Source organism: Myxine glutinosa, chromosome 2, assembly GCF_964187855.1.
Source record: "Myxine glutinosa chromosome 2, kmMyxGlut1.1, whole genome shotgun sequence".
In the NCBI taxonomy this organism is placed as follows: domain Eukaryota; kingdom Metazoa; phylum Chordata; class Myxini; order Myxiniformes; family Myxinidae; genus Myxine; species Myxine glutinosa.
Window position 1 is genome coordinate 66,985,148 of NC_136262.1, and position 12,175 is coordinate 66,997,322.

General features: G+C 43.4%; 1 protein-coding gene across 1 annotated transcript in view; it reads right to left on the reverse strand.

The window, feature by feature from the left end:
- The window catches only part of LOC137422715 (zinc finger protein 536), a 167,389-nt gene that overhangs the window by 116,589 nt on the left and 38,625 nt on the right, over positions 1-12,175 (reverse strand). Inside the window, exons 3-4 of the mRNA XM_078772601.1 lie at positions 6,536-6,627; positions 97-216 (exon numbers count right to left, since the gene is read on the reverse strand). Coding sequence (XP_078628727.1) covers positions 97-216; positions 6,536-6,566 — 151 coding nt within the window. The 5' untranslated portion in view covers positions 6,567-6,627. The remainder of the gene's footprint in view (positions 1-96; positions 217-6,535; positions 6,628-12,175) is intronic.

The window sequence follows — 12,175 nt, forward strand, 5'->3', positions numbered from 1 at the left end:
AACTGCCATCAAGTTGGATCTCTGCCCATTAAAGAGACAGAGATTTAGCCACGTTAAGGATGCAACGGTGTTCGATTCCCAGGACGTGATACACACCTAGCTGGTGACTGTGAAGCCGCTGCGAAAGAAGCAATTGGCCATTGAGTAGATGCGATCCGAGCTGGGACCTGACCTCCGGCAAGCCGTGGCCCAACCCCAAACTCAGAGACTTCATCCCTGCGGGAGAGATGTCGAGAGTGCTTTAACCGCCAACCTTGGTATTTTCACTTTGGTGCAAGTGTGTGTGGCTAAAGCAAATCCATTATTAAGGCTGCAAGTAAATAACTACAGACTGCATTCTAATCTGATAGCTCTGCTGTGAGATGCATCTACATAGGGCTGTGTTCAATAATTCAGGATAACAGTCGTGCTCAGATTTCTTATTTATTGAAATTGCATTACTCATTCTCTCTCACAACAAAGGTTCAGGCTGAACTTCCACAACGTCTTTGACAAGATAACTGCAGTCCTGGTGACTGCTGTTTGGGGCACACATGGGCACACATGGCAAGGGACGTTCCCTGTGTCTGATGAAGACACTTTATTTGTACCAGGTCGTGTTGTTACCATGTGGGATGGACCAGCTTTGGCAGTAAAAAAACACAAGAATGCAACATGTGTCCTTCAAACAAGCATGCCATTGGTACGGAAGCAACAAGTGAGATCACGAGGTTGGATGACATGTGAAGAAGATGAATCTCACCATGCTCATTTTTCTCACATCACCATGATATCGTCGATCAGACATTATTCAGGTTTCTAAAGCTAAATTTTAGGAAATGCTTTTTAGGTGTTCCATTACCAGAACATGTGTCAAATCGAGTTGTTTTCAAACATGAACCTGTGTCAAACATATGTGAACATGTGTCAAAGAGATTAATTGACGTATGAATATGAAAGACTCATTTTTGTTTTTTTTTATCTCAAGGCGTATCAATTGTGGTGTCTTATGGTAAACATATTTAAGAGATTTGAGATAGGGGGAGAACAGGTAGAAGGTCTGAGGAGGGGGAACGGAAGGTGGGCTTGATCATGCGGGCCATGTTTTCCCCCAGGCAATCTCTATAAGAGCGCCTGAGTGATAAGTGCATCATTGAAGATCTATGAGACACGTAGCTCACAGATGTGGTGCTCCTGTTACTTGATTCATTAAATTTGTATACAATCCCCCATTATGCATGCAGTCTGCTATGCTGCTTTTGTTGCCAATCGTGGGTAGAGTAAGGGAAAATAGAGCTAAGCCTCCAACCCCCCCCCCCCCCCGCCCCCCCCCCCACCTGGATCCCAATCCCAATCCATGATTCATGCTGCTTGTGCATGAGAGTGCTTCTTGAGCTGCTGTATTGGTTATAAAGCGGAAGAGGCCCAAGATGTACTAAGAATGTGCAGATGGCAGGGGATGTGATCACATTTCAAAAAACTGTTTGACAATTAAAAGGTCTCGGCAAGCAAGGTCTGGCATTTAAATGAGGGCGGGAGGATCACATTCCGGATCTGCTGATGGGGAGGGCCAACATTGGGTAGGGTAGGTGGAGGGAGGACAGAGAGAGACAAAGAGAGACAGAGAAAAACAGACAGACAGACAGACAGAGAAAGAGAGAGATTTGAAAAGTGGAGACAGTGAGATAAAGGGAAAGAGAGAGAGAGAGCAAAGACACACAGACAGACAAACAGATAGAGAAAGATAGAGATTTGAAAAGTGGAGACAGTGAGACAAAGGGAAAGAGAGGGAGAGACAAAGAGAGACAGACAGACAGAGAAATCGAGAGACGGAGCAGGAGAGAGTCGAAGGGAGGAGGAAGGAAAAAGGAGGTTTACAATAATGAAGCACAACACATTACAATAATCTGTACTCCACCGAATTTATACAGGGAACAAAAATAATAATGTGTCTTATACACTTTATTTCCCTCATTTGCAGTTTAATTAGGCCTGACACACCACGATAAGAGAGCATCGTGAAAAAGGTGCCGATACAAGAAGAAAATGCAGAATGAACTTCACAGATCCAATAACACCATTATATTTGGTCTTGCTGAAAGCACCATTATTATTTCAATTCACTGCGCAAGTGTTTTCATGGTAACAGACAACCCCTAATATAAATGCCTGGAATAATCAATGTTGGGACTTATGAGGATATGGACACAGTGGCCATGCGATGGTGCAGCTTTGTGGATTTGTAGGCGTTACACTTGGACTTCGGAAGGATCTCGATCCGATGAGATACAGTATTTCCTACTTCTCTGCGATGATTCGAATTAATAACAGTCTGCCTCGTAGAAAAGGGAAAAAAAACCACTTCCCTTTCAAGATAGCCTAAGTACTTTAATTTTTCCTCTATTCCCTGTTGCTTTCTTTATATTCTGTTGCTATTTGATGGAGCGTAGCGCAGAAGTGTTATAAACCTATTATCTCAACCCGCATTGCAACTCGCACGGAACCTCAGAAAGAACGATTACGGTGTTCTTAGAGCCAAGGTCATTTGTGTTTATCCTGCCACTGCAAATACCAATCAAATTTCCAAGCCAGAAGGTGAACCGAGTCAGGCTGACAAAAATCGTTACAGCTAAAAATTAATTTGTTCTATACATTCGGCACCGGGTGATAGCCAATGACCTTGCAGCAATGGTAATGTGCTTATCCAGACAACATAATGGCATTTTTATTTTATTTTTATTTATTTTTGCCAGAAAGACATTATTTGTGTCTCTTTAAATCTCCCTCTTCATGAAAAAAGGGCAAACGTTCTTTTGTCCAAGGGAAAATTATGTTAGGTCCTGGTTCATGCTTTGCCCCCGAGATATTGTGCTCGGAACGTGATCTGTCCCACAGATGAACATGCTATTTCAAGTAGTTTTAATAGTAAAATCTGAAACAGACACGGCGGGCATGTCGTACTAAGTGAATATCATTGGAAGAACAATGGCGGCCATTGAAGGGCCGACGAGTACTGTGTGGTGGGTACAGCAGGGGTGGCTTATATTGGGTTATTGGGCCAGCGATGAGCATAGCCAAAGTGGCAGTGATGGCTTGTACTTGTGGATCATTCCTGTAACTACTCAGGTTCATGACAAGTCCAGACCCCAGCTGCCACGTGTGTGGGGAATGTGCACATATGGTTATCAACTGCACTTGGCTCAGCAGACGAAATAGAGGTGGTGATTATCCCCAAAATGGCAGGGGTGTGTGCGTGCCATCTACTTATGTATACTATCCTAGTGTTTAGAACATCTTGCTGGATTCTCCATTGGAAGCAGCAGAAACAGAAACCTAATCTGAATTTAGCTCTTCATAGATCATGGGAAGAGTACCCTGTAACTACTGGCATGCAATCTGGTGAGATGCACAGTGTAAGATTGATTTATCTTTTCTTTTAAAGGTAGTTGGGAACATTATGTCAAAAGTAGAAAACTTGAGATAGCGATATGGACAGTATAATTGATGCAAGCAAGACTGCGAGGAAAGATGGAAAATTAAAAATTTACACTGATACATCCAAGGAAGTGTGCGCAATACACACATACAGTCGTGGCTAAAAGTACTGGCACACTTGCACTTTTTTCAAAGAACTCACAATTTTCTATAAAAAATAAGTTGAAATTGACAAAAGTATTTGGTTTCCACAATTCTTTATTTCACTGTTAATATTACAGAACCTTTGCTTTTTGATTCAGAACTTAATAAATCATTTTAAATCAGAAAATAAAAAGAAATGGCATTGAGAAAATTATTCACACCCTTGACTTAATATTTGGGAGCACAGACTTTGGACAAAATAACTGCAGTCAAGCGCTTCCTATAGCCATGAATGAGCTTCCTACACCTCTCCACTGGTAGTTTGTCCCACTCTTCTTGTGCAAACTGCTCCAGTTCTCCCAGATTTGAATGATGCCTTCTCCCAACAGCTGTTTTCAGATCTCCCCACAGGTGTTGAATGGGATTTAGATCTGGGCTTATTGCTGGCCACTTAAGAACATTCCAGCGTTTTGTCTTGAACCATTCCTGGATGCTTTTTGAAATGTGTTTGGGTCATTCTCCTGCTGCAATACCCATGACCTTTGACGGAGACCCCGCTTTCCGACACTGGGTTGAACATTGCGCGCCAAAATGCCTTTGTAATCTCCTGATTTCATGATGCCACACACACACATTCAAAGTACCCGGTGCCAGAGGCAGCACAGCAACCCCAAACCATCACTGAACCTCCTCCATGTTTGATGTAGGGAAGGTTTTCTTTTCTTTGAAGGCTTCATTTTGTTTTCTATAAACATAGAGATGAAGTGCTTTACCAAAAAACTCTAATTTGGTCTCATCTGTCCACAGGGCATTCTCCCAGAATGATTTTGGCTTGTTCATGTGTGTTTTGGAAAACTCCAGTCAGACTTACTCAGCAGTGGGGTCCTCCTGGGTCTCTTACCATAGAACCCCCTTTCATTGAGTTGGTGACGGATGGTGCGAGTTGAAACCATCGTGCCTTGTGTCAGAAGGTCAGCTTGAATCTGTTTGGCAGTTGATCAAGATGCTTTCTCCACCATTCAAACAATACTTCGCTGCAATCGTCAATCAAGTTTTCTCTTGCGGCCACGTCCAGGGAGGTTGGATACAGTACCATGGGCCTTAAACTTCCTGATAACATTGCGTACAGTGGACACAGGAACATCAAGGTCTCTGGAGATGGACTTGTAGCCTTGAGATTGGCCATGCTTGGCTACAATCGTGTGTCTGACCTCCTCAGACAATTCTCTGGTTTCCTTTCTTTTCTCCATGCTCATTGCGTTGTCATTCTCCATGCATTGTCACACACAGTGACACAAAACAGCAGAATGACTCCTTTTCTCCATTCAAACTGGTTGAATGAGTGATTTTTATATTGCAGGTACCTGCAACTAACCACAGGTGAGTAAAGGAGAATCACCTGCTTGAAATATAATTATTTCTAACAACTTCTAAAAGGTGCCAATAATATTGTCTGGGCCATTTTAGGATTTCTGTGTGGAATAAGCTAAAATTGAGTAATCGTTAAGGTTTTAATTTTTTCCACTGCAAACCAAGGAAATACATGTATGGATACCAAAATATTTTTTTTACTTCAACGATTTTCTGGAAGAAATGGTGTATTTTTTTTTTAAGTGCAAGGGTGCCAATATTTTTGGCCACGACTGTACACACACACACACACACACACACACACACACACACACACACACACAATATACATATATGTGTATATATATATATATATATATATATATATATATATATGTGTGTGTGTATGTGTGCTATTAAGGGTGTGAGTAGTTGGACTTGGCTGTGACAGTGAAGGCTACATCAGTCTGGGTTCACAGATAAAAGCAGCAGAGGCTCTTTTTGGGACAAAACACAGGAAATGCCAGTTGTATCAGGAAATAGTCACCATGAGTTGCTGAATCGTGTGCAACAACATACTCGCATGTCTTTGCAGAGCACAGGCCCAGGGGGGAAACTGAGACAAACAACAGACACCAGGGATCGCCAGCACGAAAATGCCAAAAAAGCACCAGGAATCGCAGCAGGCTTCTGATATACATTGGTAAGTTTTCAAACAGTGGAAGCAGGTCACCAGCGTGGGAGACCATGGGCGCATGCAAGGGGCTTGTCCCCCATCAACAGGCCATGTGCGTGACACTTGCGGCTTCTGTTCTTGACACTTCGAAGAAAGTATATCATTTTTCATAGTACACTCTGTCCCCTCGATGGATACTAGGCTAGTGCAGTCAAAATCTTTTGTCGTTTCAATTCAAAGCATCGCACACAGATGTAATCCCCCACCACCCCCACTCCAAGCATTAGAGCAGATGGTCTTCAGGCAATAGAGAAGATTGAAAGATGCAATGCTGTGATGGCAATATGTATAAAATGGTTAAATTTGGGGCTTGCTTTGAATATCTATGGACTTTATTCTTTCATCTGTCATCTGCTTTTGATCTCCATAGTGAATAATGCAATGGCAGCTCAATAAATAAATACACAGAAATGTACACTGTACTCCGGCATTCCTTCTGGAGATGTCTGACATATTATCCGTTTATGCTGTTATCTGCACAAAATTTGTTTACAGCAGAGATTGCGAAAGACAATATTAAAAACACAGCCGCCGTGTCCCAGGGCTCATTTCATACACATACGTGCAGCTGAACAAACACAAGGACTTACAGCATCGCATGCGCTTAACCCTTTGCTCTTCAGACTCCTGCGCAAAGCACGCACTCTAGGAGCGGTTGCGAGCAAAGAAGAAGGAAAAGTTTGCAAAAGCCTGTGCAGATAAATTGTTGAACAAGTGTGCCGACACGTACTCGCAGGACTCAAACAAATCTGCTGTGCCGTAAACAAATTGCCTTTTGTACCGACAGCTAAACTGCCCAACATTCATTACAGAGTCAACTGCGGCCTTTTCATGTCGAGGGTTCAGTTTGCTTCCCCTTCGCACGGTGGAAGGAAAAAATAACTTTCATACCTGCTCTTACCTTACTGAAAGCTTCAGGCATGTCCCTCCCGGGTCGCCCCACGATCGGGGATACTTGACGTCAGTAGGGAGGCGTGATTACCCTAAGACAGAGAAAATATTCAGCAACAAGATTATCAACAAAGCACGTGAAATAACAGTAGCAACAGCAACAAAAAACATGTCGTTTCAGTTCCTCGTTTTATTTCCCATCCTTTCCATGGAAGTAAATGAGACTGCAATCGCGTGGATAAAAACACCGGGATTACAATCCCCCTGACATAAGCATATCCAAAACGGCAGCTGATTAACAGATTATCGTGCTGGAATACTAATGGGAACTGTGAACAACAATGAAACGAGACGTTAAGACAAAACACCTCCTGGAAGACAGTACCATGGGTCAAATTATGGCGTGGCCCATTTTCATGGCCGACGTTCAAGATCGCCTTTGAGACCATCGCGGATAATTCAAGGGTATATCGCATGCACTATCACAATCATTTTGAAAGCTAGTCGTTTACAACGCTCGCTTTACGTTATTAACAAGTGAGAAGGAAAGCCACAAAGAAAAAAATCCTTCCGATGTTCGAGGAAGATGTCGCTGCTGCGCGCCGTCTCGATCATTACACAAGGTGCAAGTCATTTCACAAGGCAATGCTTTCTGTTGTGGATGCCGGTGATGGCAGGATGAGAAAAGCCACGTTGATGCCGCCCTGACAACAATTCCATAATAGGATGACGGCCTGTTGGTTGCAAAGCAGCTGAACGCAAGGGCCGTAAGCTCCCATCTATGTCATTATTGATTTAGGGTGAGACTGCGAGACTGTCCTGTCAGCGTTCGCCACTTACAGTCACTGGCGCTATACTTAACCTTATTACCGGTGTCTTTCTCTCAGCTCCTGGCAGACAACTGCAGCAAAGCCTTTATTCTCAGACAAATTTACTTTCCAAGAATTCAAAACTGTCATTGACTCACAGGCACCGTTAGAACCAAACTCTAAATCTTCTACTCATTTGATCGCCATTTCCGAGATAAGATGATATCACTTGTGCAATCACATGGTGCAATCTCTCACCCACTCCGTTAAGAACTACCAAACAAAAAACTCTATAAAATGATCATGAGACAGACGCAAGTGATGTTCACGCATCAGAAGATCACAGGACATACCCCACTGAAGATCACTAGACAGACCCCACTGAAGATCACAGGACATACCCCACTGAAGTTCACAGGACATACCCCACTGACGATCACAGGACATACCCCACTGAAGATCACAGGACATACCCCACTGAAGTTCACAGGACATACCCCACTGAAGATCACTAGACAGACCCCAGTGAAGATCACAGGACATACCCCACTGAAGATCATTAGACAGACACCACTGAAGATCACTAGACAGACCCCAGTGAAGATCACATGACATACCCCACTGAAGATCACAGGACATACCCCACTGAAGCTCACTAGACAGACCCCACTGATGATCACAGGACATACCCCACCGAAGATCACTAGACAGACCCCAGTAAAGATAACAAGACAGACCCCAGGGAAGATCACCAAACAGACCCTAGTGAAGATCACCAGACAGACCCCACTGACGATCACCAGACAGACTCTAGTGAAGATCACAAGACAGACCCCAGTGAAGATCACAAGACAGACCCTAGTGAAGATCACCAGACAGACCCCACTGACGATGACCAGACAGACTCTAGTGAAGATCACCAGACAGACCCCAGTGAAGGTTTACAGACAGACCCAAATGAAGATCACAAGACAGACCCCAGTGAAGATCACAAGACAGACCCCAGTGAAGATCACCAAATCACCAGACAGACTCCAGTGAAGATCACAAGACAGACCCCAGTGAAGATCACAAGACAGACCCCAGTGAAGATCACTAGACAGACCCCAGTGAAGATCACAAGACAGACCCCAGTGAAGATCACCAAATCACCAGACAGACCCCAGTGAAGATCACCAGACAGACTCTAATGAAGATCATCAGACAGACCCCAGTGAAAATCACCAGACAGACCCCAGTGAAGATCACAAGACAGACCCCAGTGAAGATCACCAGATCACCAGACAGACCCCAGTGAGGATCACTAGACAGACCCCAGTGACGATCACAGGACATACGCAATTCCGATGGTATTCTGCTTTTCAAAATCAACACACAGCCATATTGTCATTATTATGTGTTCTGTCAGAGCGTATTTATGTTTTAGCCTCTGAATGAACTCCAGTGTTTTTAAATGTTTATATATTCCAGACCCCAAGAATCTTCGGTCAGATGCCCATTCAACTAATGGAAAGGCAAACAAAAGAAGCCTTCTTATCTGTAAGGATGGAAATGGCCGAGCAAAGTTATCTGTATACACGTCTGTTTTGATTTTACCAGAAAGACAACCACATTATCAAGATGGTCACTCAGTGAAACTGCAAATGTGTTGGCCTTTCAAATTTGCAATGCAATCATGTGTGCTGTCATCGTGGTGTGCAGCATAGGCCTCAATGAAAAGGAAATCCAATTCAGGACTCTTGCTTTCCAAGTTAAACATACGCCCATCCTATTAAGTGCGGGCATAAATAAAAACAAACAGAGGTCATTTGATTCCTAAAGATAGAGGGAAGGCAGATTGAAAGGGCACTATATATCCAGTCAGAAGGCCTGCTGTGATAGTGAGCTGTGTTCCACAAAGCCAGGATTCACACAGGCTTATGTGCGTGCAAACATACTAACTTTGCACACACACACACAAACACACACACACAGATTTTAAGTTGGGTTTTTTAATAATTAAATATAAGATTTTAATAGAACATACGGGAGAAAAGGAAACATGAGTTCAAGCAGCCTATGATGGTACACATAGAATGACAGTTAGAAATGGGATCGTGATGTCATGTGATCATATACTTTACAAACTTTTAGCCCTACCCTTATTAGGAGCCATATTGAATGAATGAGTTGTCTCACATCCGACACCAACTCCCTGCAGCCAACCCTCCCCGACAACACCAACCCATCCTAACCGCATCATACTCCAGGCCCTTCTCATCTCGTATTATCCTCCACAGCCAATGGTCTGCAGCACAAACTCTCCTGAATGTTCTTCCCTCTTGGGTAAAACCATAATTAATCTGCGGCCCAGTTCGCATGGGCAATTGGCCGAAAGAGGTTGGTCCTGCCCGAGCTGGTGTGAACCGGGGACACTGTGGCAGCTCTGCCCAAGCCACAGGCCAGAGGCATGCAGCAATGAGTTTATTGCTGGCAGGGAACAAAAACTCCACCCACAAGATTTCATCACCAGAAAGCTCCCGACAAGACTACTGTCAGGAAGCCTCGCGCTTTTGGCTTTTTTTTCTTTAATTTCCATCTTTTTTAGGTTCTTGCAACACAGCACATCTCGCTAGAGGCCAGCGCAGTAATGCATTTCAGCAAATAACGGTATCCAGGCATATTTCACCTCCGGATTGACATTTCATCTTATGTAAAAGCTATTGTAATGAAAAATGAAATCTGTACGTTGCATATTGCCCTTTGCACAAACACACGAGCATTGTAAGGCATTCACCCACCGTCCCTGGACTGGATGCAAGTTCAATTTCCAAACTTTGACAAGCGACAACACGGAGCGAGGCATTTGACCTTCACAAGAAACGGTCACGTTTTGGAATGGCATGCAGTCTTATTGCAATAAATTCCGGCTGATATTACATGCTGATAAGTGTTTATTCCTCTCAACAGCGATGCTTTGTTGCATATAACGTACGTGGGGCTACGTCTCGGTGGCTTTGTCTTTGGTGCTTTTTAAAGGTGACGTCTTTCCTGGTTTTACCAGCTTGGGCAAGGAGTGAAAATTCCAAATGTACCCGTTTCTTCAGCAACATCACCGGAGGTTGGACTCCCAACTAATCAGGTGAAACAGTGTGGCTGTTCCACGAGGTCGTGTGATCCTCGGGGGGATCATAAGTCACAGAAGTGGGTCATGGATAAAGTGATTTCCTGACTCGGTCTATATCCTTAGGCTGTACAACTGATCTCCTCATGTTTTATCATCAGCAAAATTTAGCTTTCCATTCCATCTTTTGGGGTGAAAGGCTTTTCCCCTGCATGTGCCATACCTCTGTATAACCTCGTTGGTCCCTAACAGCTCGATTACATGTTCAGGTATCTTGAAGCTGCCCACCACAGTGACTTATGCCTGACGGTATAAGAAGGCAACTTGAAAGGGAAAATGTTCATTACACGGAAGAAAAGTACTGGATGTATAGATTTCCTGGCAGTGGCATCCTTCGCCCACCTTACTCTATTTTGTCAATGCCCATGCACTGATAGCATACCTATAAATATATGAGTGATAATAATAGCAAACCATAGATGCCAGTTACTGGATAGTTCAAATTTTACAAAATGTGGGGTCTAGAGATTATTCTGAACAAAAGGAAAATTGTGAAATCATGTCCTCGTGTAATCCTTTCGTAGTAACAGAAACCCGGTAAACAAATCCAGATGAGTCCTGAGATGTATGCGCCAAGATTTGTTTTGAGAAACGCAGTTGACTCGGCCCCTTCCTCCGGCCTGACATTTGACTGCACCGAACTCGCAATAATCGAATCGACAGGTCTTGGAGGTCATAAACAAACAACAACAACAACAACAACATTTCCAAGGAGCCACGACACTACCTGTCATGATAATGGTCACTCCGGCGGAGCCTGTCGGTGCTGCAGGGGCTCAGGGCGCTCACATTGTAGAGCTTTTTCTTATGCAAATCCAGGGTCACCAGCAGCAGGTTCCCAGCCCACGCGGCTTGCCGGCATTTTTCATTTCCCCAAGCTGGCACATAAAGAACCGCCATGCTTTGATGGCTCCGATAAGACTCTTACTCAAAAGACAGCGCATTTCCTATGGGCCAATTGTTCTTTGTGCGATGTGTGTCCATGGATGGAATCCTACGAAAGTCGATTTGATCATCCTTTATCCATGGTTTTTTGGTACCTAATTGGAATGCTTCTCAAGGAAAGCATTTATTTAATAAAACGTATATGTGGAAGATGGGATATGGAAAGTACAAGAAACCTACGTAGTGGAGTCGCAAACTCCAATTATGGCAACAACAATGTAAATTACAACTGGGATGAATTGTAGTTACGAGGAAACACAAAGAACAGAAACAAAAGCCTTATGCAAAATCGAGGTATTTGTCGATTGTTACACCTGGGTGGAGTAAAGTTTCTTCCAGGGTCTAACCGGGTAGTAGCGATTGTCGCTGCACGCAATGAAATTGTTTTTAAAGTTGTGTTATTCACAAATCTAACAACAAACCGAGTTCATCTGGTTTACTATTTAACCGCATCGTGCTATTTTCTCTGAAATTGCAAAAGTTCTTCTAAAGTTTGAAGAAGTCATTGAAACAGCTTGTGCAGACCACCCATTGTTTATTTTTCTATCAAGCATACAGCATCTTTGTTCAACTATTGGTTTCAAAACTCTTCAAAAGAGAGAAAGAAAAGAACAGTGTCCACGGTGAAACAAAGTATTGCAACACATCGCAAAAAGGCTTTTGGTTCAAATTAAACCCAGGACAATAATGAGGTTTTTTGTCCCTTTGAAAACTGCCATTGTG